The sequence below is a fragment of the Drosophila mauritiana genome, chromosome 2L (assembly GCF_004382145.1).
Source record: "Drosophila mauritiana strain mau12 chromosome 2L, ASM438214v1, whole genome shotgun sequence".
Classification (NCBI taxonomy): Eukaryota; Metazoa; Arthropoda; class Insecta; order Diptera; family Drosophilidae; genus Drosophila; species Drosophila mauritiana.
In genome coordinates, this window is record NC_046667.1 from 3,672,563 (window position 1) to 3,698,750 (window position 26,188).

Below are 26,188 nucleotides of genomic sequence, written 5' to 3' on the forward strand. Positions count from 1 at the left end.
TTTTAAATATTTAACAGCAGAAACTCAATGCACATTCCCCGGCGGGTAAACATTCATAAAAATTTAGAACATTTTTCCAGGTCAATGTGAACACATTGAGCTGCACGAATTCCTCGCTAAAAGGGACACATTCTTTGAGCAATTTTCAGTTCATTTCCATTGAGGATATTAAATAATTTGAAAAGCGCAAATAAAATATGATGGAGCATAAATGTGTTATACGAAGTGCCTGTCGCAATTTGCCCTAATTCTTCTGCCACAATGACCGCAAAGTTTCACTTACCCAAGTTCTGTGAGTGCCACGCCCCCTGCCCCACACGGCCCACCCCGCCCACTCGACTAACATTGCTGGCAGGCAATTGAAATACACGCATTCGAACAACAAATTGAATTATGCATTGCATATGCTCCTTGTTTTGTGTGCTGGTGTAGAGTAAACAAATTGATTTTGATTTGATTTATTTATCGACTCCCGTTGGTTCGCTTCACTTCTGCTTTTTTCCGTTCCCACATCGTCTAATTCTATCTCTATATGGCTCTGTGACTGTTTTGGGATTTTAGAAAACTGAAAAAAAGTGCAAGGTTTTGAAATCAAATACTGAAATAAATTTTTGTGTTATTAATAATAAAAGTAGTTGAAATTATAGTTAATAAATGAGCTATGATTCCTAGAAAATTTCCTTAAATCTGACTCATTCCTTTTACTTATTGTTAATTTAAACTTTATCTTTTTTTCTCGATGCGACAACAGAATTTTGCGCTTGGCTTGCGAACGTAGAGATGGCCCCAAATGGATTCGGTCGGACACTGGCGGCGGCAGCTGCCTAGAAATCCTGGAGAGCTCGAAACCGATACGGAAGCCCCGAAAACCGAAACCGAGACCCCAAACTCGAAAATAATGTGCTGCAGGAGTGGGCACTATTGAAGTTGACAACACTTCGGTGCAGCGAGTTAAGAGCACAGGGTTAAAAGCATTTTTTCGGGGGAGCCGGAGGAGTACAATGGTCATCCAGTGCACATGTGATTGCAACTGCAGTGATAGTAGAGATAACCGGAGCGTCATATCCTGCCTGCTGCCGGGTCGCAGTCAGCCGTACAAGTTGGGATCCTCGTTCGGTGGCGATGATATGGAGCAGAGGATACCGTACTACCGCCGCCTATCGAATACCTCATCGGCGCTCTATGGCAGCTGTCCCCAGTTGTTGCCCAGCAGCAGTAGCACCAACAACCGTCATTCCTGGCTGAGAATTCCCAAGAATCCGCAGGAGAATCCCGAAGAGAATCCCGTAGAGAATCCACGACAGTACTCGAGTCTGGTGAGGCCCAAACAACGCAGTCCGGTGCTGTGCAACAAATGTGCCCTGTGACGAAGATACAATCTCAGCTGTGAGCATCCCAAGCAAACTGCCGGGCATCCAGGAAGCGGGAACACCGCCCAAACCGCCCAAACGAAACCAGACAAGGATTCGACGAACCAGCGATATCTGTGCTACGAGTGTCGTTTCAATAATCAACCGCTGGCCTGGTGGGTCTCATGTCCACGGCTCTCCTATTTACCCGCTGAGCAAACGAAAATGCAGTCCACGGCCACGCCCACACGTCACTGCCATGGAGGCGTTGGCACCCAAACCACTCTTCCCCAAACCACCAGCACACCACCCACCCTGCCCAGATTTCCGAGCAAACGGCATTGTGACAATTTCGGCAGCTATGCCACATTGCCCACCATTGAGCACCAGATGACCATGCCCATGATGCCCCACTGCAGTCGACACGGCGGTGGTGTTGGCGGGCTGGGTGGTGCAGTGGGTTCTGGCATGTCGGGTGTAATGCCCGCCCCGCCGCCGCCTCGCTACGCGAACACCAATATAAATGGCTGCTGTTATATGTACAATCCCATGCCACCCGCCCATCAGAGCCACCATCAGCATGACCACCATCATGCGCAGCACCACCCGGTGGCCCAGCATCAGCACCACCCCCACCAGTACGGGCCGCAATACTGCCTCTGCGATAATTGGTACCATCAGCCACCGCCGACGCAGCAACAGCAGCAGCTCCACCACCAACAACAAAGGGCCAAGAACCTGATGGCCAACGGCGGCTGCTATTTCGGTAAGTACACTCATGCAAAATTCAAAAGAAAAGGCCATAAATTAGGTTCTAATTGAAAAAGAAAACCCTCCACCTACTTTGCTGGGAAATTTATTTTCCCACTGCCAAGGGAGAAACTTTCAAAGGTCCTGCAGGACTTTTAATACTTGAAAATGGTGCCAAAATAAAGTTAATTTTTTGTTTTTAATATTACCGGAGTAACAACCTAAGAATTGGCTCGAGTACCGCAGCAAACCAGACCATCATTTAATCATCTCTCAATTGTTTTTCATCGCCCAGGCTACGAGGCGAATCATCATCCTAGCCTGCATGCCACGCCCCCACATCCCAGCCATATAACCGACGAGGAGGATTCGGCATTCCCCGGACTGGCCGATCGAGAGTTCCACCTGCTGCACCGGAACATTCCGGCACTGCGACGAACCGGAGTGGATACCACACGCATCAGACAGGTGAGCAGTGCCACAGAAAGTGTGCCCAGCAAAAAGGACATGTCAAACAGTAATTGCCAACCTTTGTTCTGATATTCTTTGTACACTGAAAGAAACTAGATATTATTTATTTACCTCCTCCTTATTGCGAACCTTAAAGGTGTCTTAGTGTATGCTATAAAAATGAAAGGACTCATGGTTCTCTGGCTTAAGTATTTGTTGCATACTTTAAAGCAAGTTTATAAGGATTCAGTTGTGATTTTAATATAATTTTACTTTTTGAATTCAGTTAATATACTCACGTTAATTTCCCTCTGTGCACTTGCAGTACTTCTATCCCGATGGCGGCTGGGGCTGGATCATCTGTGGAGTGTCCTTTCTGGTCCACATCCTGACCACCGGACTGCAGCTCAGCTACGGCCTTTTGTGGTTCTATGCCGTCCAGTATTTGCATAATACCAGTGGCATAGGTAAGTCATGGAAAAAAGGGGGTATCCGCTCGAATACGAATCCTTCGGCCCGTTCTTTAATGGGAATGTGTAATCATGGTCGTCGCAGTCCGTTGTTATCGTTCGGTCATTTTCTTGTTTTCCTGCACATTTGTGGTGCGTTCTATTTTCAAAACCCCCCCGTCGAGTAATCAAAATGTTTGTCACACTGTTTGGGCACGAAATGCAAATGTTTGTGAATAATACATGTTTGCAGGTGTGGGCTTTTGCATAAATTTCATTTGCTCTTGACAGTGCGGACATCATTTAAGAGCAGTGTGAATATTGTCTATTGCCAAAAGTGTTCAGCACTCTAAAATCCAACCATAAATCGTAAAAATAAAGTGTTAATACTATGCCAGCTGTGTGTGCATTGCTTTTGGCCATAAAACAATGCTATTTTCAAGTTAATTGCTGCGTAATTCGTATCTTTATTTATAGAAGCGAAGATAAAATTTTGTTTTCAAAAAAAAATTCATTTTAAAGTCATTGGGGAAATGATATTAAAAATCTTTAACAAACCAAATTCATTGCTTGAATGGCCAAATTAATATTCAAATAAAGTTATGTAAAGCAATCGGCTTGTCAATTCAATCGATTCAATTAAAGGGTAAAGCATTGAATTGAATTATGATTTACTAAGTGTAAAGCATGTGTAAGCATCAGAATGCCATTTTGCTAATGCGTTCTATTGATTTATGAACATTTCAGTTCCCTTTAATCGGCATCCTTAATTTGTTTAAAGCAAGGACCCCGCATATTTGTGGGGGCATTAACACCCACAACTTACCTTTCCACAACCTTTCCTTGTGACCTTCGTCAAGTTGACTCCGCCGCTTAAGAACATTATCACTCACGGGCTTAATTTCTCCTTACAGAACTGCTGGGCGCTTTGAGCTGGTCAGTTTCCATGGTGGCCACATCGTTTGTGGTGTCGCTGTGCCGTAAACGCTCCATCCGCCTGCTGTCCATCGTGGGTGGGCTGGTGATGCCCCTGGGCATATTGTTCACCTCATTTGCCACGGAATTTGGCCAGGTTGTTTTCAGTTATGGTGCGTATAGCCCGGGTATATGGTTTGTATATAAATAAATAACCTGCCAGATGCCAGCCTGACGGCACCGGAAGTCGCTTATCATTTGCGCCCACAAGCACTGAGAGAAAACCACGTGCCTAAAAGTATGCTACATCTTAGTCTAAACGATAAGCGTTGCATACTTTTAAACAGCTTTATAAGTATCAATATTTTTTATATTAGATATAGAGTGTCTACTATTTTCTCTCAGTATACTCAAAACACCATTCGAAACACTTCCGCAGGCATCGTCTTCGGAGTTGGGGTCGCCATGGTGCGGGAGGCATCAACCGTGATGCTGGGCAATTACTTTAAGCGGCGCCGTCAATTCGTCGAAATGGTGGCCATGTCCGGCGAGGGAGTTGGCATCGCTTTGTTCTCCGTCATTTTGAAGGAGGGCGTGGGCAAGGCGGGCTGGCGCCTGGGCCTCCAGATTGTCGCTGCTTTGACGGCACTCAGCTTTTTCATGGGCCTAATGTACCGACCCGCCTCCCTCTATCATCCCCAGCGCCGGGCCATCCAGCATCTCAAAAATCAGCGCAAAAAGGTGGGAAATTGTGTGTTGTGCAAAGTTTCGGTTTTGATTTACCACCGCCCACCGCCCGCGGCCACAACCATTTTCCATTTTCAGATGAGGGAGAAAAAGCCGATTCTCAGCCAGGATGTGGAGAGCACACCGAAGTACTTTTTTCTGGACATATCATCACTGAAATCGGTGACTGTTAAAATTTTACTCATGACCTCCAGCGTGGCCTCCTTTGGCATTTATACACCCATGTTCCTAATGGTAAGTGCTTTTCCTAATTTCTCTAACTTATTGCATGCCAGGCTTCCATTAACTAATCTGAGAGGTTTTTAGGGGATGTTAGCTTCTAAAAAATATTAACGTAATTTATAAATTTAAAGGTGCTCAAAATCTGTATTTTATTTTACAGGCACTCAACGCCGCCGAGCAGGGCTCTGATGTGCAAGAATTGGTTCTGTTGCAAACATTTCTGGGAATTTCCATGGCCCTGGGTGTGGTTATAGCTGGAGCTCTGCTGAGACGTTGTTTTGTGATCAGGCACTTTGTGATCAATACCAAGATTGTCACGCAGGTGGGTCACGGGTTGTTAGCTGATACTGACTAAAAAGCACTCGATAAAAACAATTTATTATGAGCAATTATGCTAATATTAAAGTTTAACCCTGTTCATACCAAACTTTAATGTATTCCCCCAGCTGTTCCTATCAATTGTGGCCTTGGCTATCCTCTTTCTATCCTTCGTCATGGGCTACACGGGCCTTTGTATACTAAGCTGGTTGTATGGCATTGGTCTGGGCGGCTTTCAATACTCCCTAAAGATTTTGGCACTCGAACGCATCAAGCTGAAACATTTCTCCAAGGCCTGGGGTGAGTTCAGACTTTTTAAATACTTAAATTGCGGATTTGACTTTGGGCCCTTCTCCTTTGCAGGCTTCATTCGGGGGGTGGAGTCAGTTCCTGTGCTGATAAGCGTGCCACTTACCTCGTTTCTGAATGATTACTCCCTAAAATACGGAAGGGCGGGCTATTACATATGCTCGGCGGCGGCTGCCATCTCGGGAATTATAATATTTTTCATAAGCGAGCCGCAGCAGCAGCATCCGCAACAGCAGCAGCAGTTGCACCATCATTATCAGCAGCGAAATGGTCATCTGGCGACTCCAACGCTGATGCGCCACGCCTCCGCCCGCCAGCATCGCCCCCATTTGCCGATGGACTATGGATATGGGGAGTATCCCGCCCCCGATCTGCTCAGTCGGAGCTGCATTAGTCTCAATCAAATGGAGCCCTATCTGCAGACGAACTTCTGCCAGAGGCACATGTTGCAGCAGCAGCAACAACAGCAGCAGCAGCAACATTCCCACCTGCAGCAGTTGGCCTGTCACAATCTAGATTTGCAGCAGCATCAGGTAATGTCACACTGGGAGAAACAAAAGTTACATTTAATTGAAGTAACAATAAACACAATAACTTTCAGACATATAACTAAAACATTCTACATATTTTTTTTACCTTGCAGGGGCGTGAAGCCTACCAGTTGGGCCAGGGGAGCATCGGGGCCAAGATGGGCAAGCGATTGCAGCGCAGTCTGTCCTTCATCCAACAGCACAGCAACTGCTGCGATGGCCAAATGTACTGCAGCTGGCACAGCACCTACGAGCTGGGCTGTCACAAGAGCAACAAGTGAGTAGGATGGATGGAAAGGGACTTCTAATCATTCCGACGTGTGCAATGAACCGGCTTCCTTTATATGAAATTGAATGGCAAATCAAAGATCTGTGGGAAATTGTCTGCCAATTTTACAAGCTAAGTAGCTATTGACAGCTTACATCGAGTAAATTGTTAAAAGTCGAAGGGATTACAATTGAACAGGGAAAGTATTAAATTAAGAGCAGTTATGCACATTTGCAACAGGCAAATTGTGTGGAAATGCTTTGTTAATTCCCGAACAATAATTGTTTAATGTTATTTATCACAAGCTAAAGCGAGAAGCCATTTTACAAGCGTTTATCGAAATTATCAGGGCTTAACAATTCACATTCTTAAATTTATTTGCTACATTAACGTGGTTTAATCGTTAGATTCACTATATTTTTATTATAACCAGGAAAGTAATATTTTATGGTTAAGTGGACTTTTCTAATAAGTGCTTAAGTGCAATTGTAGGAGACTTCAATCAATTTATCGATTTCAAAATCGAAGTAGCCAAAACGGAAGCCAACATCTGAATTGAATCCAAAACCAATTAGGAGATTTCCCGTCGAACCAAACAATCAATGGCAATCAGGCTAGAAGCCCTAGGAAGACAATCAATTTGGCGGCGTCCTTCGTTGCTCATTCAGGCCGCAAATTTGCCATTTTGCCAATTTGCCACTTTGGCATTTACGATGCCAGCCTGAGATACTCGTACCATTTTGCCGCACGCCGAAAACTGTGTTGACACTCCGCCTAAACCATGGAAATTGACTTGCCATTTTGCAGGAACCCGGGATCGGCGGACCGTCAGCCATTGATATGCACCTGCAGCAGTCCAAATAGGAATCCGGTCACCTATGGAACTCACGGACCAACCGGACCACCCGGACCACCTGGCCCACCCAGTTCCACCCGCAGCCGCAGTGTTCCAGAGGGTTTATCCACGATGTCGCAGCAGTGTAACTGTCGTCAGGGTCCTGCCACTTTTCCGGCTCCCACGCGGGAGTTCATCTACGTGCCGCACACCTATGCCTCCCTGCAAAGAACCCCCCATCGTCACAGCCAGGGTGCGGGTTCGGGTTCGGGGCCGGGAAACTCAGCATTGCGAAACAATCCACAATGCCGGCTGAAAAGATCCCAATCCCTGTGCCGACCCAATGCCGTTCAGTTCGTGGAGCAAATCACCACGTCCGTGTAGGAATATGGTATGTGGCACTGAAAGAAAAGTTTCGGCGAAAGCAGAGAATCGCTGGAGAAAACCCTTGTCTTTGGAGAACTCTAGAAAGCTAATGGTATCTTATGATTATATATTTCGGGTTTCCAACTATATCTCGAGTGGTTTGTAAACACCCAAAATGATGTCTATTAGTATGCTCTACAAAAAGGTTGTCGTATCTCCCAGGGAGTTCCGAGCTCAAAATATTACGAAGCATACTCTTAGACCCACTTACAAATTGCAAATCGCAGACTTTTCCACATTTATACTCTCGTTAGTGTATAAGATTCGGCAACATTTTCTTCGAGTGTGATCGAAGCCAAAAGCATAAGGAAAATCGAAGATACCCCGTAGCAATTGGGTGCTATAAAACTTATATTTTGGTATTATGGTCCCACCCACACACACGGCTACGTGAACCGCATGCACAATTTGTCAGATCTCTTCTAGTCTTTTGTCGTAGCTCTATTAGAAATGTAAAGTTAAAAACACCAACCAACCGAATGAAGTCCCACAACACCCAAACGAAGAAGGAAACTCGATGAATTTTTCACAAAAAATCCACACTCAACTTTTACACACACGCATGCATAAGCTAGGATGGAAATTTTACTCATTAGCATATTAATATATTATAGAGATTACGGACAGACGGAAAGCTTTATCTTTGTCTCAAGCAAAAAGTATCCAATACATAAATATTTACGAGATAATTCAATCGAGCAGAGAACAGACGCAATGAAAACGGAAACAAACAAACTTCTTGAATGGTCCATTTTATAAACGTGCATACAATTTAACCACCGAAAACCGATTACCGATATATACATACAAATAAAAGACAATGAACGCCGGCACATGAAGTCGATCCAATTAAACGACTCTTTTCCCAAAGGAAAACGCTGAGAGGTCCTCAGTGCCGAGTTTTCGTGTCGGCGAACTACTTTATTTTTCAATAACAATTATATATTGCATAATTAAGTGGCGTTTAACGGCGGACGACGGAATGAAAGCAAACAAACTGCCGATGGAAATGAAAATTACCTTCGCCTTATTTTCCAATCGAAATGAGGCATACAAAAACATAATTATTGCCAATATGATAGCCTCAATTTATTGGCCTGCACTTTATTTCGTACATGGTGAATATTTTGAAATGGATATCTGGTAGTTTTTCTAACCTGTAAATCAACAATAAAATATTTCCTTTTATTTTACCTTTCAAGGTTAACATTTAGTTTTTGATTGGAAGCGAACTAAAGTAATACCCAATACAATTTAAAATATACGCCCTATAAATAACAGACAAGATTAAAGAAAAAATGCAAAGCCAATTTGTAAATCATTAGTAATTCATTCAAATAAAGATCTGCATTTTTAAAAGAGCCAGGTGCATAATCAGCTAAATAGCAGCTCGTATTACAACCAATTAAAAACAAATAAAACGTAAAAAAGGAAATCGTTAATTCGCCGAACAAAAGAAAAATGACCAGTGGCAAATAAACAGAATAATTAAAATATTTGGAAAGCTTAAAAAACAAATAAACAAGAGAGAACAACATAATAATACAGGAAAAATCATCAGCAGCGGAAAGCTTTCATAAAGCAAATATTAAAATAATCTAGTAAAGTGGCAGTCGAAAAATAGACGAAACCGACAAGTTTCCAAACAAATTTAAACAATATGTTAAAGGAAAACAAAATGCAAATGTCTAACGAAGCGGAAACCCAATTTATAAAAATTTACAAACGAATCGAATGAAAATACTTGTATTAAAGACCATAAAAGGAGCCAAACGAATTTTCCGCAACCCATTTTCTTTGTAAATAAATTTTCATTGCTTATCTTTATAATGCACGAACAAATGGACCTAAGTCAAGCCAACTGCCATGAATCGCAATAAAAAAAGAAAACGTTTGCATATGTTCAAACGAAGCTATACAATTTTTAAAGAAATTCTTTGCTCTTTCTCGGTCAATAAAATAAATTAGATATATCTTTCGAATCCAACTCCTTTTCGCCAATTGTGTTCAGCGAAAACGATACACTTAGCATTTAATGTTATTACACCCACAAGCATATCTATGTGCCAGAAAATAAAAACCATAAACTATTTGCAATTTCGCCGGAATAACAAAGAGAACTAACCAACTTAAGGTACAACTTGTAGCTAAAACAATTTTTATCTGATGGAATTTAGATACGTGAAATTTTTCAGAGAAACACCTAAGCGCAGAAACTCATATTTGTAACTCTTTATCATTAGTAGTTTAGTGTGATAAATGTTAATAAAGAATGCATAAACGAAAGCCCTGCCATTCAATTTCATTCAATTTGCGTCTTGTTGTTGAAAGGCCGAAAATCCAGAAATCGCCGAATGTCGGGTAAGTTGAGCGTTTTAACCCCAAAAGTGACAGGATTTGTGTTTGGCCACAATAAACTTTTCATTTATTACGTGCTAAAATTTAATAAACAGGTTCAACAGCGCCACAGTGTGAATGTCATATTTCATTTATTAATTAATGGCATTAACATAAAGCGTCAATTTGTGCGGCACGGGATACCGCCCATAAAAGAGGCAGCACTCTAAAGCCGAGGCGATTAAAAAGTTTACCCTAGCCAAAGTCAAGACCGACCCTTAATGTTGCATATATTGTGGGCACATAACCCCGGGGTCCCCATTACGAAACGTGCCTAGACTGTAAACAGTCGTCCTGGGTAAATCGGCAGACACTCGGCACATATATGACGCATATATATAGCATATAGCATACAGCCCAGCGTCAATGACATGCTCAATTTTTCATGCATTATGCCGGGGCGTCGGGCCACAGTGCGTATGCTTGATATTTGCCTCAATATCAGGCCGAAAGCACATTTAAGTCGCCGTAGCAGGAAAGCCTGAATATTTGCGTAGTAAGCACTGCGACGGCGAGAAACTTCACAGGGCCCATAAGACAATTTGCTGCTAGCTTACTTTCGTGCACTGAAACATATTTTTGGTTAAATCCCAAAAACAATTTAAATATAATATTTGGAAATTTTCGTTAGAAGATAATTTTCTAATTATGCATACGCCATTCATTGATTTAAATATTCTGAATATTAAACGGTTTTTTTCGCTGTGTAGGCCAACTCATACATATGCACGTCCAGATACACACACACGCTAAAATTTCGGCTGTGGAAATATAGGCTCGTACTGGGGATGATTTCGTTGGCTCTGGTAGTGTGGTCTCTGAGCAAACACCGTGCAACGGAAACTATCGTCGTCTATATTGAGGAAATGGTTGAGGCTTTTCGGTCTGGGCATTTCGGGTTACATAACTGATTAAAGATTGGCCTAGCTTATGGGGATATACTCGTACAGATGCGGTGAGAGAGATTGGGCAAGGGCTAACCTCTCATGTCAACTTGTTGACTAAGCAAAGTCAGCCCCATATGAGTTATGATTTACTCAGCTCTTAAGCAGGAAAAACAATGATGAGGGGGAATTGGTATTCAACGCCTCTTATTTATGAAATGTTTGCAAACAAAAAAAAATAAGATAGCTCATCCTTACGAAGTAGCGATTCATCTATCAGTAGAAAATAATCTGTTAATATTGGCTTTGTTCTATTTTAGCGGTTAAACAGCAAATTTCGGATACCTTACTTTTCTTTGTTATCAGTTGAATCTGCTATTCTATTGAGACCACTACATGTAGAAACAGCAAAAAGTATCTCAAATCTTGTGGACAACTTTAAGACCTTAAGAAACCACAATGAGTTTCATTCTGGTGATTTCCCCTTCCGCTAAATGAATCTTCAAACGTTTTATATGTGTCCGAATGCCATAAAACAGACCTAATTCGTGGCTTGCCGTAGCTGTTGTTATTTTGTTATGACCCCTGGTCTCCTAATTCCCACCCCGAAAGTATGCCATAGGAAATTTCAGAGTAATTTAGCTGAAATGCTGCAGTGGCAGCTTTGTTTGGCTTTGTTCTTTCATTTTGTGGCAGATATCTCAAGCAAATTAACCTAACTACTCCTAATGCCGGAGCCCAGCACTTCCCCGCTCGCACACAAAAACCAATTAAATTCTTCCGCAAAGGCATGAAAGCTTCGTAGCTCCGATTAAAGCTTTCCCGAAGATGATAGGATGGGTCTGCACCGGGAAAATGGTTAAAAGGTTTATACTTATGACAACCTTAATATTTTAAAAGGCTTAAGTCATTCGTATCTTTACTCAGACAATCAAGTTATGCACTCAATCATCGTCAATTAGGACCCAGTTGCAATCTTCATTACTGGCATCTTTTATCATTCTATCTTAGAATTGGTTAGTACTTTTAAGTAAAGTTATGTATGTTTCTTCTGGTTTTGTAAATATATAATATTTACAAATATAATCGTTAATAAGTAAACGTTCATGTTCATGTAGCCGAAGATGCCATGTAAAATCAAGTGAAACGAAAGTGGTGTTACCGTGTTCATTTTCTTAGACATGTTTTTGCCTTAAAGCCAGACATGAAAGCCGTGTGAAGTCAACTTTTGTGGACGCCTCGAACGCGTTCTAAGTGAAATTTAGCCCTTGGGTACGTGACGATGCTGCTGTTTCTTCAGTTGCTCGCATTTTTTTGTTTCGGTTTCTGCCACCGAAATAGCTGCATGAGGCACAAGGATGTGGCGATGGCGATGACGACGGCAATGGCATGTCCTGGCCGACTGTCTGCCTTGTTGACATACGTCCTGCTGGCTTTTTGTGGAGCTGCTTTGCGCAAACGCATGCTCCGCTGCTGCTGCCAACTTCCAGGCGTTTTCATTGTTGCGCTTTTGCAGTCGCAGAATCCGCCGAAAGCCAGAGGACCAGAAAGTCCACTAGCCCAACACCCACCCCACGCAGCAGATGCCGAACATCTGTTTTATGTTTGCCTCGCTTCCAGCGTGGCTCTCTTAAAATTCCTGCGGAAAACTCTTGCTCTCTCGGTGCGTCGGAAAATGCGAATGCTGACTGAGTTTCAGTTCCAGCATCAGCGCCGTCGAGTGTGGAGCGTGTTTTCGAGACCGGAAAATCCGTGAAAACTGTCGGGTTACTCAAGCCACGCAGCACACACACACACCCCAGCCGAAAAAAATGGAGAAAAACCCAGTGAAAAGCAGCCAACTCAGCGAAATTTAAGAACAATTAACGAGACTCCAGCGCAACTCCACGGAAAAACATTCACAAATTAAAAGGCAGCGGAAAAGCGTTAGCAAAAAGCGTCGAATTTGCGTTTTTCCTACGGCTTTTCCATCGCTTTTTTGGCCAGCGCGAATATCGATTGCTGACTGCCTTGCATAAGTCCACGAAGATTAGTATACAAACGCAGTCGAAACCGTCTGGATAAGCGATTCAAATGACAACGAACAACAGGCCGTACTCGTAGTAATTAAGTTTTTCAATCATCCATATTGAAGTCATCATGGAGCAGCTAAAGTCAAGGATTTCAAAGCCTGGCCCAAACAATTGACACGAAAAAGGGAGGCAGCAAGAAGGATTTCCCTGGATATATATATATAGAATCTCCTGTGTGTGTGTGTGTGTGTTTGCCCCTGTTTCGCTTTTATTTTCTTTTCCATTTTATTTCCTTTGTTGCCGTTTGAAAATGGATATTGCCTTGCGTGGCACAAACAGAGCATCGTCAACATCAACGACTGGAACTGGTGAGTCCTTGGCATCCCCGGCTCAAAGGCACATAATCACATCTTTTATTCCGCTGGCAAATGAAACAACGACCTTTTCATTTACAGGTCTGCATCATGCTGTGTCATTGGGCAACATTGAGGTCTCCACCAAGGTTCGTACTCATAAGTAGACCACCTCGCCAAAACGCCAAACACAAAACACCACAAAGTGTGCGGCGAGTAAAATTAATTTCTGTCAGGCGGAGGAGGCGCTGTCATAGCGAGTGATTGACACAATTATTTTGCTGCAAGTCTGGGGAGTGGGGAAGGACAACTCAGCAAGGTACATTAGCAGAGCTCAGGAGAGGGCAGCCAAAACTAGGATGGAAACTAGGGATTTGCCAGGATTATAAAAGTATATAGGCAGGGAAGTGTAACAGTTATACAGATTCAGGTAAAATAGTTTCATCTTGAACTTCCAGCTTTAAGTTTCTTCTGTTATATGGGTTCACTGAGCGTATACGTAATATTATTGTGAGACACATTAAGTATACGACAGGGTGTCTAGTTATAAATATCTCAAATCAAACACCTAACCTTTTTCGTATTATATCTACCAAATAGACCACCTACTCCAGCCACATGGATCGCAGCTACGACTCCGAGGATGAACACACTGGTCGCCGAAGACTTCGCCATACGCTGTCCACCGAGTTGCATCCTCACACTTCTGTCTACTCGCGCGGAGATATTCGGGAACAGGTGAAATATATATGATGCTCTTGGTATTATATTGTATGTATAACATTATTTTACTTCCCAGTACTGCCTCACAGATCGCCAGCTGCACAGCATAGAGCAGCGTCCTAGGCGGGAACGGTTTTTTGGCTGCCTTTCGCGACGCGGTCAAACGCAATCGGGCAGTTTTTTGGGCGGCTGTGTGGGTCGGCGGGTGCCCTCCGATGAGAATTTGGCGGCCTATGCTCCATTTGAAAAATATCCACGGTGGGTGGGAAAATATTTCAGCAAAGATGTGCTAACTAAAGAGAATTTGTCTATTTTGCAGCTACCAGAACAGCTACACGGACACACACGAATTGGAAAGTTCCTATTTTCGCCGTCAACCGGCCTCGATTCTGAGCACTGGTAAATCGGGTGAAGCGGACCTGGGTGGACGCTACACCTGGATTGGTCAGCAGCAGGTGACCAACAACAATCCCGACTACCAATCGGACCACAGGTATGGACCGCCTGGCCAGGCGATCGAAAGTCGATACAGAAACAGATAACCAAGAACCAAAAAAGAACCCTAATCAAAAACCGTAAAATGCTATGCCAACTGTCGCTTAGATCATGCTTTACTGTCGCACTATCTGTAGTCACTAACTCTCTGTCGCTCGCCAAATACCTCGACTTTCCCGATATCTATGTAAATATATATATATATTGTTTTGTATATATATGTAAGTCGCTTGCAATGCTTGCCTGAACTTTCCTTTCGACTCATCCATTGCATAATGCCGCTTTTTGCTTCCAAGTTCTTCTCAAACCACTCGAAAAACCACTGATAAACCACCTACTAGAAATGCTGTATAAAAATACTTTTTCGTGTACTCTTTCGTTATTCATCCACCTGTCCTTCTCTCCTCAAAACCAAAAACGACTATAAAAATCAACCAAAATTTATCAATTGATATTGCCACAACCAAAACCCCACCAAATACTAAATGAAATGATCAAAATGTGTAAAGGGCAACTTGTTGTACAGCACCACTTGAATCCTTTTACCAGGATGTTTTGCTACGGAATTATTATGTCGAGCTTTGCGCTCCACCAAATCCTACACCACCAACATCACACACCAATCAAATCGCTAATCTAAATGTTTGGTATGTAAAGTGATCTAAAATCTAACAAAATACTTAAATAAGATATGTATGCAAAAATTTGCGAAAAACAAACTTTGATAAAAAAAAGTGCGCTAATTAAAAACGTTTATTTATGTTATGTGTCTGCACGTGACCGAAAAGCAAAAACAATCTAGTTAAAAATAAAATGAATAAATTTAAAGAAAATGCTTGAGTGTTGAAAATGCTAAAACATTGCCACGATTATTTGCTTAACATCCCACTAATGTGCTTACTCCACAGCTCGTATCACTGCCCCACATACGCCACAATGCCAACCACACACCATCAGCACCACCACCAACAACAGGGCGGAAATGTCAGGTAAGTCCTTGGGATAAGCCCCTCGAGAAATCGTCTTTCAACAACTCCTCTGTGCAGAACCAAACACGTGAGCTTTGCCAGGTCGCACACACTCACAAGTTTCGACAATGTGAATGCCGGATTCCGATCCTCAGGGCGTTTGAAAACGGCCCGAAGCCAGGAGAGATTAATTGGGGGCAAGAAGCCCATTATTGCCACGGGCTCCATGTACGAAACCCTCCAGCCCCCGCTCCAAGCCCAACAGCAACCGCAACAGATGCAGCCGCAACAGAGCTCCACCCTGCCAAAAACCTGGCTGCCACCACCAGTTCAACTGCAGCCATGCCAGCACCACCATGCTCCGATACACCTGCACCAGCCCATTCCAGGTGAGGATTTAGACACCCAATTGCCAGCACGCCCAGGTACGATGAGAGAAGCACCTATCAGATTAAGACTACCCAATGCAGAAGAACGCTAGGCACTTTTGGCTCTCAAAACAAAAGAAGTTTACTTCTATATGTATTTTTCAAGTAATCTTTTCCATTACTTTGTATTTATCGTAATCGCTTATTGAATTTCAGACAACATGGTCGGACTGATCATTCCACAGCCCCTGCCCTTGGCTCTTCCACTGCCCAGTCCCGAAGTTCTCATCGTCGAGAAGAAGTTCCGCAATGCCATGAAAACGCAGGCCACTCAAACAGATGCAGCAGCCCGTCGCCAGGGGCAAATTGGATACAATACCCAGGTCCTGGCTTTGAGTCCCCGACCACCACATCGCATTAAGGTGGTTTCCCAGGGGGCTCAAACGAACGGCCTGCAGAATGGCAAAAAACTAACGAAAAGCCTCTCCGAAATACCCAATGGCAAGGATGGCACCTCCTCGCATCATTATCAACAGGGGTTAGTTGCTTTCGAGCACCACATTCACTTTGTTGTTGAGTTTTTCTGAATGTAAAATTCGTTTTCACCCACAGTTCCATATACCCGCATGAGATGATCTACCGCACTCAGTCGCAGGATGTGACCCCTTTGCAGACCCTTTCGGATGCCCAAAACAACATCATGTACTACAAACCGCCGCCACCATTGCTGGATGCCCACAGTTACGGACTGGGAATGGAGCACCTGAGCCGGACACGTCCTTCGCCATCCGAGCAAAGTGTGGAATATGTGAATGTGAATGCTGCTGCAGTGGCTCTGAATGAAAGTTTCGACTACGAGAGCAACAGTTTGCCTCGACGAGCGTGTACCTCGCATACGGATTTCTATTCCAATAGCTTGCCTAGAAGGCATATCACCGAGAGCTCGGAACTAATGACCGATAGTGTTCCCTTGGACTTTAGCCAATCGCATTTATTGCCACCACCAAGTGAGTATTGCAAGAACGACGACGAGGATGTGGAGGAGTACTATGACGAGGAGGAAGATCATCCCCATGAAACGGAGAGCTATAGCTCAGAGGTCTGCATGGAGCAGGCGGCCCAACATCGCCGGATGTCCATGCTGCCCCAGATGATAGACTCCCCATTTCGTCGCGATGATCTGAGGCGTCAATCCATGCCGGTTTATGGTCAAACGGAGAAGCTCATCGATGGCTTTGGCCCAAGGAGCTCTTTTCGAAGGCGCGACAAGGTCAGCTGTTTTCCGGATGAGCCGCCAGTCGTTCAAGAAGTGCGGGATGAACAGGAGATATTTATTGATTTTAAGCCGCACATTTCGCCCAAGCCGAGTCCCAAGCTCCAGCTGAAGCACCGTAAGCAGCACAAGGCGGAGATCGCCATGAAAAAGATGCAACAGCAGCGAATGGCACAGGCGGCAGCTCTGACCCTGCCCAAGCCCAAGTCACAGCCAGTCGAAGTTGAGGTGAGAAAAGTTGAACTTGAGCCCAGCGATGAGGAGGAGGACGAAGACGAGGTTTCCGAGCCCGAAGAGGAGGATGACGGCGAGGAGATCGATGAAGATGAGCAGAAACTAGAGACAGATCTGCAGGAGGATGAGGAACCGCTGTACGAGAACATAACGCCCTGTGGCTGCCGGGTGGCTCCTCAGCCAGATGTGGAGAATATCCAGGACAAACGCTCGCAATTCCGCAAGCGATCTGTCAGCTTGGATGATGACTACGAGGCCAAGGCATCTGAAACTCCCACACCAACTGGCCTGAGACTCCCATCAACTCCGGCCAGTCCTTGCCGCGATGAGCTGCTGGCCAATGTCTCAACTTATCCTTCCTCAGACTCGCTGGCCAATGACAATACCCGCGATCATTCCGATGGCATATGGAATGAGTCGCAGGTTACTGTCTTGACAGCTGAACAGAGGGACATATCCGATGGCTCCTACAGTTCCAACTTGCTGTTGACTCCCTCTTCGAAGAGAAAGAACCTACTGCTGCAGCATCAGCAGAGAAGCTCGGTGGACACCGATGCCCTGGATTTTGAGGAACAAGTGGGTATATGATATTCTCATAGTGGATCTTATTTCTATAATGTCATCTTTAGAGTCCCACCTATGGCCTACAAACACTGCCGAAGATCATCAAGACCCCCACACCAACCACATCGAGGCCCACTTCCACACAACCAATGATGCCACCTCCAGCCATCGCCGTAACTCCATCTACAAATCAGATTCTGGACAGCTGCGTAAGTTCACCGCTGCCCAAGAGGAGCATGGTGGCCAGGGGATCGGTTCCGGACGCCCGACAGCTTATGTTCACTAGTGGAGCCGCCAAGCAAAGGTTACTATGGTGTTTCAATTGATAAGATCTCATATGCAGTATCTGCCCAAAAGTATGCATTGGATATGATACGATTGCACTGACTTGGGGAAGAGTAATCCCTAAAATTCAACTATTGTTATAATTTGGCCAAGACTAAATCTATTTAATATATCTACTACTCCTTGACAGACACTCGGATGCCTCGTTCCTGCCCATGGGCGCCACGGACTATGCGAGGAGTGCAGATATATCGGAGTGCAGTACGAATACAGATGAGTATGCCACCTGCACGGACACCTCGAAACGCACACCAGGTATTAAGACACCGCCGACCACCACCAGTTCATCGTCGACCACACAAGTGCCAGGTTTGGGCCTCCCGATCCGATACGTACTCGTACCCGTACTCGTGCTGTGTGTGTTCGTGTTCCTGTCTGTGTGTAGAACTCGTACCAATGCGCATAATCCAAGTCTTGATCCATGAATGAGTGTTAAGAAATCAAAAACGAATTGTGTTCGTGGCCACCACTCCACCGACATTGCTCCAAAAAACCACTGCCACTTTCACCGCCTCCTTGCTTATCGCCATAGTGTTAAACTCGTACAGCCTATAGCTAATAGACCGTAGAATTCATCTACCTCATCTCAACTTTGTCTGCCTCTCTCTATCTCTCGCCTCCCTAGTTAAATGTTGTTGATGCCTGATCAAATGCCTTGCCCGCAATGCTTTAGCTGTGCCTAATACCCTTCCTCAAAGATCCCTATTAACTAAGGTGTAAATCCCTTTTCTATTTGACAGTTTCCACCCAGAGCTCGCAGTTAGAGAAGACGCACGCCGGCAGTTCCTTCGAAAGCGCCAGTTCCCTATACTCCATGCGGGAGGATCTCCTCCAGCACGACGAGAAGGAGCGGGATAAGCAGGCCCCTCTTACCAAGGCCCAACTGAAATCGCCCATTGGTTCAGTGGCAGAGCTGACCAGGAAATCGCCATCGCACTCGATCAGTAGTACCACCTCTTCAGGAAGCTGTCCCGTCTCGGGAGCGGCCATCAAATCTCCTGCCAAGGAAAGTCTGCCCCAAACGGTGGCCAGTTCGGGAACGTCCCAGATGAAAGTAAGCTCAGCAGAATGCATACCGCCTGGAGTTAAGCCCAAGCCGGATTCCATATCGGAGGATGAGCGCAGCGAAGTGCGGTACTCCTCGTCCGGTTATTACGAGAGTCCCCACGAGGAGGATGACGAAGAGCAGGGCACCAGGAGCAAGGCCCGCCGCCTGCGACAGGAAGACGAAAGAAAGAGGCGCAAGACAAGCATGAAGCTGGACATTGAGAAGGAGAACATGCGTGCCCTAACCAGTCCCATTAAAAGGCCCACAGGATCCAGCAAGATCACTTCGCCAGAGCAATCGATTTCTGGAACCATGGACAATGGCAGCAGTCCCAGCAAAATGAAACGCTTCCGTCCCAAGATACGCAGGCAGTTGAGAAAAAGTTCACGGGAAGATGTCCTGGCGGCGGCAGCGGTACGCAGGAGTCGTGCCACGCCCACTATTTTCGGCTTAAGCAGCGGCAGTGGAGACACAGAGTTGCTGCTAGATGCCAGCATGTCAACTGGCGCCGTGGCAGGAACCACCACCACTGCCGTGACATCCGTATCAGCACCATCGTCCGCATCCAAGTTACCAACATCGGAGTCCTCAGTGACTACACAACCTGAGGCAGTAGTGGCTCCATTGCCGGCGAAGAAACCACACAGTTGCGCAACGCCCACATCCTTGCTGTCGCCCAAGCTGCCAACAACTAGTGGCACCCAATCGAAGTCCACATCGGACACCTTTCAGCTCAAGGCCAAGTCCATTGAGTCCTTGCGCTCCGTGTCGCCTGGATCCGATTCCGTGTTCTACAGCGAAGCCGATGGAAATGCGGCCAGTGGCGAGCAGAGTCACTGCCACCATTGCGGCAAGGAGATGGAGGGCAAGCAGCAGAGCAACACCATCAGCGAACTGGCTGGTGACTCGGTCGAGTCGATACCCTACATCGAGCAGGACATCGTCAAGCCTCCCTCGGACTTCGCCGACTCGCCGGTGACCACCAAGACCACCCAGCGGTTGTACAAAAAGATGGACAAGCGGTTCCGATCCGAGGAGCGGTATCATGGAGAAAGGGGCAGGCACTACAAAACCAGGCAGGAGAATATTAGGGCAAAGGTGGGTCTCTAAAGATAAAGATGTCTATGAATGCTAAAAAAACCATACTTTCAAACACCTTAATAAATTAATTTATAAAAACACTGTAACCAATCATGAATTGAAAATTTCGATGAATATTTTTTTGCAGAGCGAGGAGCGTGGACGCATTCCCAGTCTTCCCAATACCCCCGTCCTGCGTCCTGCCGGCTCCAGTCCTTGTGTCCTGCCCGATACGGAACAGAGCCAGCACATTATCTATAAGGGACACTACGACGCAGGACGCTATACACGACTGACCGACGATGACTTGTGGACTCAACTGGACCATCAGTGTTTTGGTAAGTTAAAATAGGATTAATAATCGATAAAGAAACAAGGTAAATGGGAGGTGTATATTACATTTTCCAAAACGAATAGCATTCGACACAGTTGACTAGGAAAATGTTCCTACTCAGGTCTTATAGCCGCATTTCAATGGAAAAGCTTAGATATAAACCATAGAACAGGAATGAAATTTGATCTTTTTATCCTCTCACTCGCATTGCGTCTTCTGAATGTCTTGACCCTTAAGGATCGTAAGCATTGGGTGTCTATAACGTGTTCTTAGCTATAAATTTTATTTTTTAGCCATTTGCGGTCTGTCGCCTAGAGTGAATAGATGCATAACGGGAAAGGATTCTCTAGTATTGTATGGTTATAGTGAATCCCGAAATATTTGTTACAAAATCAAGAATCCCTGTCAAACCTTAATCAGAAGATTTGCGACAAAAGATATCTGCAAGAAGTTGTGCGAGGAGGAGCTGGCAAAAGAATGAACATGTTTTGTTATTAACATAATCACAAGCTGTATGAACTGCAATAAAATAATCTTCAAAAGTAAAGCCAAGAATATTCTTTCTTTACAGACCGTTCCAGGGAGCGCAGAGCTTCCACTGAGTCGGAGAAGGGCTTCCATGCCAAGTACCAAGTGATCCTACATCGCCTCGTCCAGCGACGCTGCACATTGGAGATGTACCACCGCCAGAAGCACAACAGCTTCCGTAAGTCTAGTGCCCCCCATTTGGAGCACCCTGTTCGGACACCCAAACAAGATTCTAATTTTGGCACAACGTGCTTTTGAATGAGAAATAGAGAGAGAGAGATTGGGGAAAAGCGCCAAGTGGGAGAACTTTAGAGATAATGAATGGCATGGCGCTCCGAATTTTCATGACCGGCACTTGGCATACATAGATAGACAGACCGAAAAAAACAACCCATAGTTTTTTGGCTCTATTATCGAGAATAGTTGAGGTGCGTGCTTTGTTGTGTGCCAACCATAAAAAATCCGCAACGCTTCCCGTTCGGCACTTCGGTTTGGGCCAAATGTAAAGAAATAAGTGCGAAAAGTTTTCGGAATATTTTTGTGGTGTTTACACAATACTCAGGCCAAATGATTGGTTAGTAAACAGTGCAAAATCAAACGTTGCCGTTGAACGTTTTTTGCTTACGTTTTTTTTTTTTTTAGTTTTCGTATTATTTTGATTTTCCCCTTTTTGCATATTACCAAACAGAATTAATAGCGTCCAATTCCACGCCGGATTCGATTAGAAGAAAGTTGGAGGAGGTCTTGAAACTGATGCTCTTGGTCTGGGCACGCGAAAGTTATGTGATAACCAAACTGAGCAACGGTGCACATGGTAAATAATGTCCGGACGAAATCCGGAAATAAAATAACACAAATCACTTTAATCTCTCACTCTCTCATTCTCTAAAAATAATCATCCATGCACTAGAAGAAAAATTGTCCGATTATTATTATAGTTTTGTCAGATACTGAATAATAGGATACCAAATAATTAAATATTTATTAATAATTTTAAAAGCATTCTCTATTTAACCATGTTTTATACTTTGTATATAGGCGTGGACAAAACCGTGGTGGTCAAGAGCGATTCCGGCGAATTTGGCTTCCGTATTCACGGTTCCAAGCCCGTGGTAGTGGCCGCCATCGAACCGGAGACTCCGGCTGAGAGCTCTGGCTTGGAGGTGGGCGACATCATCATCTCCGTGAATGGCGTCCAAGTGCTGGACAAGCACCACACCGAGGTGGTCAAGATCGCACACGATGGCTGCGAGAAGCTGGAACTGCAGGTGGCCCGAACCATTGGGGTGCTAATGCACGAGCAACTGGAGCCGCCAAGTCAGCCCATATTTAGTGGATACCTGTGGCGGCAGAGTGGACAGGCCAAGGGAGCGCCCAATACCAAGAAATGGGTGCGTCGTTGGTTCTCCCTGCGACCCGATAATTGTCTGTACTACTACAAAACTGAAGATGTGAGTATAGTTATGAAATATGCAATACATTTGCATTCTAAATGATTTTCAAACTCGGCAGGACTCTCAACCCGTTGGCGCCATGATCATGGCCAAGCACACTGTGGACTTGTGTCCGGTGGATGTGGGCAAGCCTTTTGCCTTCAAAGTGGATGCCGGCGAGGGTATTCCCATGTACGTGGCTGCCGACTCCGATGAGATGGCGAACAGGTGGCTCCAGCTGCTCAGGCAAGCGGCCTCCCAGGACAACCAGTGGCTGGACAAGAGGTTGGGGGACATTGATCTCGGAGACGGCGGTTTAACTGATCCATTCTCTCACATCACTTCCCTCACAGTGCGCGGTGCTTGTACCAGAGTCCCAGCAACATTCAGCGGCCCGACTGCTTCGGCTACTTACTCAAATTGGGCTCAAGGTGGTGCGGCTGGTCGAAACGCTATTGCGTTCTAAAGGATGCCTGCCTCTATTTTTACCAAGATGCAAATAGCAAGAGTGCATTCGGTGAGTCAACTCAAACAATGAGGCCGGCAAGAAAGCAGGTGACTGACTGACTACTGGCCAGCAATTAATGCCATTTCTCTATTTAGGCATGGCCTGCTTGCACGGCTACAAAGTGGCCTCGATGTCCGCCAATGCATCCGGCAAGAAGAACTCGTTCGAGATAGTGCCACCAGAGACGAAATTGCGTCACTATTTCTTCTGCACCGAAAGCGAAATGGATAAGAAGCGGTACGTCACATCGCACAAATTCAAAATAATAAGTCATATTTGTACCGTATTCCGCCAACAGCTGGATATCCGCACTGGAGTACTCCATTGACCGCTGGATAAAGTCCGGGTAACTAAGGTTAAAGACACGCTCCAGATCGGCTCTGAGCAGCCGACTCAAGCGTCGCAGTTTTAGCTACTTCATGGATTAGAGGGGACGACTTGACTTGTTCGACACTAGTACGGGTACTACCAACAACACTTAGAACTTAAGCCAAGCAAACCAATTAGTTTTAGGCATAGGCGATTGCATAGTCCAAGGAATTTAGTCGGTCATTCAAATCGAGTTTAAAACTATTTTGAACAAGGCGTACATACACAGATATATACACATATAGAGGAATACGATAGGACATTTTTGGTGTGTATTCTTGTTATATAGCTTACAACAAATGGCATATATACATACATATATATATATATACAAAACTTATGTTTAGTGAGGTTGTCTTGTCACTTATATACATAGAATATATTTAGCCACAAAACAAATGAGAGAAATGATCGTACAGCAGACCAAATTGATTGTCTAATGTATATAGAATTCGGCTAGGCTAAATCCAAATTCAAATTGAAATGATTAGGTATTCAATGGCTCAAATCCAGGCAAAGGCAAGGCAATGCAAACGTTTTTTAGATAAATGTCTATTTACAGAAAGGGTAATAAAATAGTACGAAAATAGCTCAAGCGAGACCAAAATTCAGATTTATCAGAGTGTAACAGTTCGAAAAGTCGTTGTCAAAGTCGAAGAAGATTTTCCCATTTTCCATAGCTGCTTCCATCGCATTAAGCACACCATTTTGTGAATAATAAATAACAACGGTTTTCGTCCTTATTGGAAACGATTATTAGTTAGTCGCGATTACGATATAGGCCAGGATTAGTTAGCTTTTTGATATGTTGGATTTTTTTAGGATACACATTCATTCACAAGCATACACACACACATCAACGTTCATAGTAGGTCAAACAATAATATAATAGCGATTAATTCGAAATCCAGTAGTTACTTTGTCATATAAAGATATGATCTTTAAAATGCTGATTTCCTGTTTTTTTGGGTCAGTGTTCAAATACCGAGATTGAGTGAGGATGCAACAATTTTGAAGCTTCTTTTCGTTTTTATTAATACGGTAGCGAATCTATATATAAATATATATTTTATATATTTTAAATAGAGATTTCCAATTCGGCGAGGCGTAAAAAATTAGATAATAAATGTATGCATTATGATGATTATATGATATACATAAGAGTCAGCCATTTTATGTTGTTACTCATCGAGTGGAAAACGAGACAGCAAAAACAAAACACAAGAAAGGAAAAAGAAAACTAAATAAGAGCTTTAATTATTAAATAAAGAATATACCAAGAACAAATGACATATGTGCCTCTTGCTGACAGCTCGGGGGCATTGAAATGCATCTAAACATCATTAATTTGGCTCAACGATCCGATTCCCATTCGAATCCGATTCGGATTCGGTCCAGGCCCAGCCCAAATGTATCAAACACACCAGCTACCTGCTGGGGCCAACGAAGCATTTCGAATGCGATCAATGAATCAATGAATGAATCATTACGACCATGATCACCGTCGTGTCCGAAACGTAACTCCCTCTACTTTTGGACCCTCGCTGATTTTTGGTCTTTCTGTTACCGTCTTTTCTTCTACCACTTGACCGCATTGATGCTGCATTGCGAGCAGAGGTTGCCAGATTGTTAGGATAGAAATTATATAGTCTATTATAATAATATAAGACCTATATGCATACCCTAGCTAGAATCAATAATTTACCAATGTTTTAATTTTTTTGCAAATTCCGTTGCTCGCCTTCATTTATAAGGACTAATTACCATTAATAAAAGTCAGTCTGGCGATAAGATGGTTTCTAGCCTTATATTGTTTTACGACCTATTTCCATAACTGAATTGTACAACTCGGCTGCCTATTAATCATCAGTGTATATTGAAATACGTATAAAGAAATATTTTTCCATAAAGCTACTAACTAATTATTCCAATTATTTACTTATCAGTAGAATATTGAAACTTGTCATAATAGATAAAGTCGTGTGAGTAATGCACTTTATTTCACCCAAACTTTCCACTTCGCAACCCCTTCTTCGAAGAAACCTTATCACCTTGCCTCCCTAAAAATGCTTTCTGATTAGTCATTCCCCTAAATGAAACCGCAACAAAAGCCGAAGAACAAAATACACCCCCACTAAAAAGGCATAACAATAAACAGGGGACTACCAGAGTTACACCCTCCTCCTCCTTTTCGGGGGAAGCCACCATAACGATCCATGGGCAGCGGCAGCAACGGCAATCTGGCAACACCCGGGCCAATTGTACCCTACCCTCTCGACCGGGCCCAAAAAAGCAGTCGGTGGTAGTCGGTAGTCGGTCGGTAAACAGGTAGCGCTCTAACTGACAATAACTCGTCGTACGAATGCACGTTCCACGCTCCGCCAGTGCCAGTCTCCATATAAGTCCGTCCACAGGCCCATCCGTCCATTTAGCAGCGTGCGACTGGCGGCCGGTTGGGTTTGGGTTGAGTTCGGCTTAATTCCTCTCCTCCACTGAGAGAAATTTTGTACTATTTTCAAACTGAATATAAGTAACTAGCTAATTCAGAAGAATATGTGAATGCATCCATTTTTTAACTAGTATATTCAAACACTTATATATATTATAATATTATATATTATATTATATACAATATTAGATTCAGATATTAAAGAAAATTAAAACTTTTTCCACAGTGCACTAAGCTGGTTTTAGTGCCCCTGCT

The 26,188-nt window shown here is 44.1% G+C and overlaps 3 protein-coding genes across 9 annotated transcripts; all 3 read left to right on the forward strand.

Moving 5' to 3' along the window:
* Nucleotides 1-746: 746 nt before the first annotated feature.
* On the forward strand, nt 747-9,854 carry LOC117151015. Its single transcript, XM_033318221.1, has 12 exons — nt 747-1,356; nt 1,522-2,115; nt 2,395-2,567; nt 2,875-3,016; nt 3,913-4,086; nt 4,353-4,654; nt 4,739-4,894; nt 5,043-5,204; nt 5,329-5,500; nt 5,564-6,042; nt 6,153-6,316; nt 7,115-9,854. The coding sequence occupies exons 1-12, from the start codon at nt 1,002-1,004 to the stop codon at nt 7,524-7,526; spliced, it is 3,285 nt and encodes a 1,094-aa protein (XP_033174112.1). The 5' UTR covers nt 747-1,001; the 3' UTR covers nt 7,527-9,854.
* A 2,722-nt stretch (nt 9,855-12,576) lies between these two features.
* Nucleotides 12,577-24,611, forward strand: LOC117150978. 7 transcript variants are annotated; one of them, XM_033318169.1, is made up of 21 exons: nt 12,577-13,229; nt 13,317-13,363; nt 13,815-13,952; nt 14,014-14,195; nt 14,257-14,430; nt 15,341-15,421; nt 15,479-15,789; nt 15,985-16,306; nt 16,381-17,851; nt 17,905-18,143; nt 18,315-18,439; nt 18,925-20,330; nt 20,461-20,650; nt 21,218-21,352; nt 21,665-21,748; nt 21,863-21,988; nt 22,213-22,625; nt 22,687-22,892; nt 22,961-23,124; nt 23,211-23,352; nt 23,414-24,611. In XM_033318169.1, the coding sequence occupies exons 1-21, from the start codon at nt 13,172-13,174 to the stop codon at nt 23,463-23,465; spliced, it is 6,066 nt and encodes a 2,021-aa protein (XP_033174060.1). In that variant the 5' UTR covers nt 12,577-13,171; the 3' UTR covers nt 23,466-24,611. The 7 variants fall into 7 exon arrangements, with proteins under 7 accessions (XP_033174060.1, XP_033174054.1, XP_033174056.1 ...); XM_033318163.1 differs by lacking the exons at nt 21,665-21,748; nt 21,863-21,988 and adding an exon at nt 14,942-15,079 and having other exon boundaries at nt 15,479-15,825; nt 18,315-18,493; XM_033318165.1 differs by lacking the exons at nt 21,665-21,748; nt 21,863-21,988 and adding an exon at nt 14,942-15,079 and having other exon boundaries at nt 15,479-15,825.
* LOC117151006 lies at nt 20,797-21,175 on the forward strand. The gene is made up of 2 exons (XM_033318213.1): nt 20,797-20,887; nt 20,940-21,175. The coding sequence occupies exons 1-2, from the start codon at nt 20,821-20,823 to the stop codon at nt 21,125-21,127; spliced, it is 255 nt and encodes an 84-aa protein (XP_033174104.1). The 5' UTR covers nt 20,797-20,820; the 3' UTR covers nt 21,128-21,175.
* Nucleotides 24,612-26,188: the final 1,577 nt, after the last annotated feature.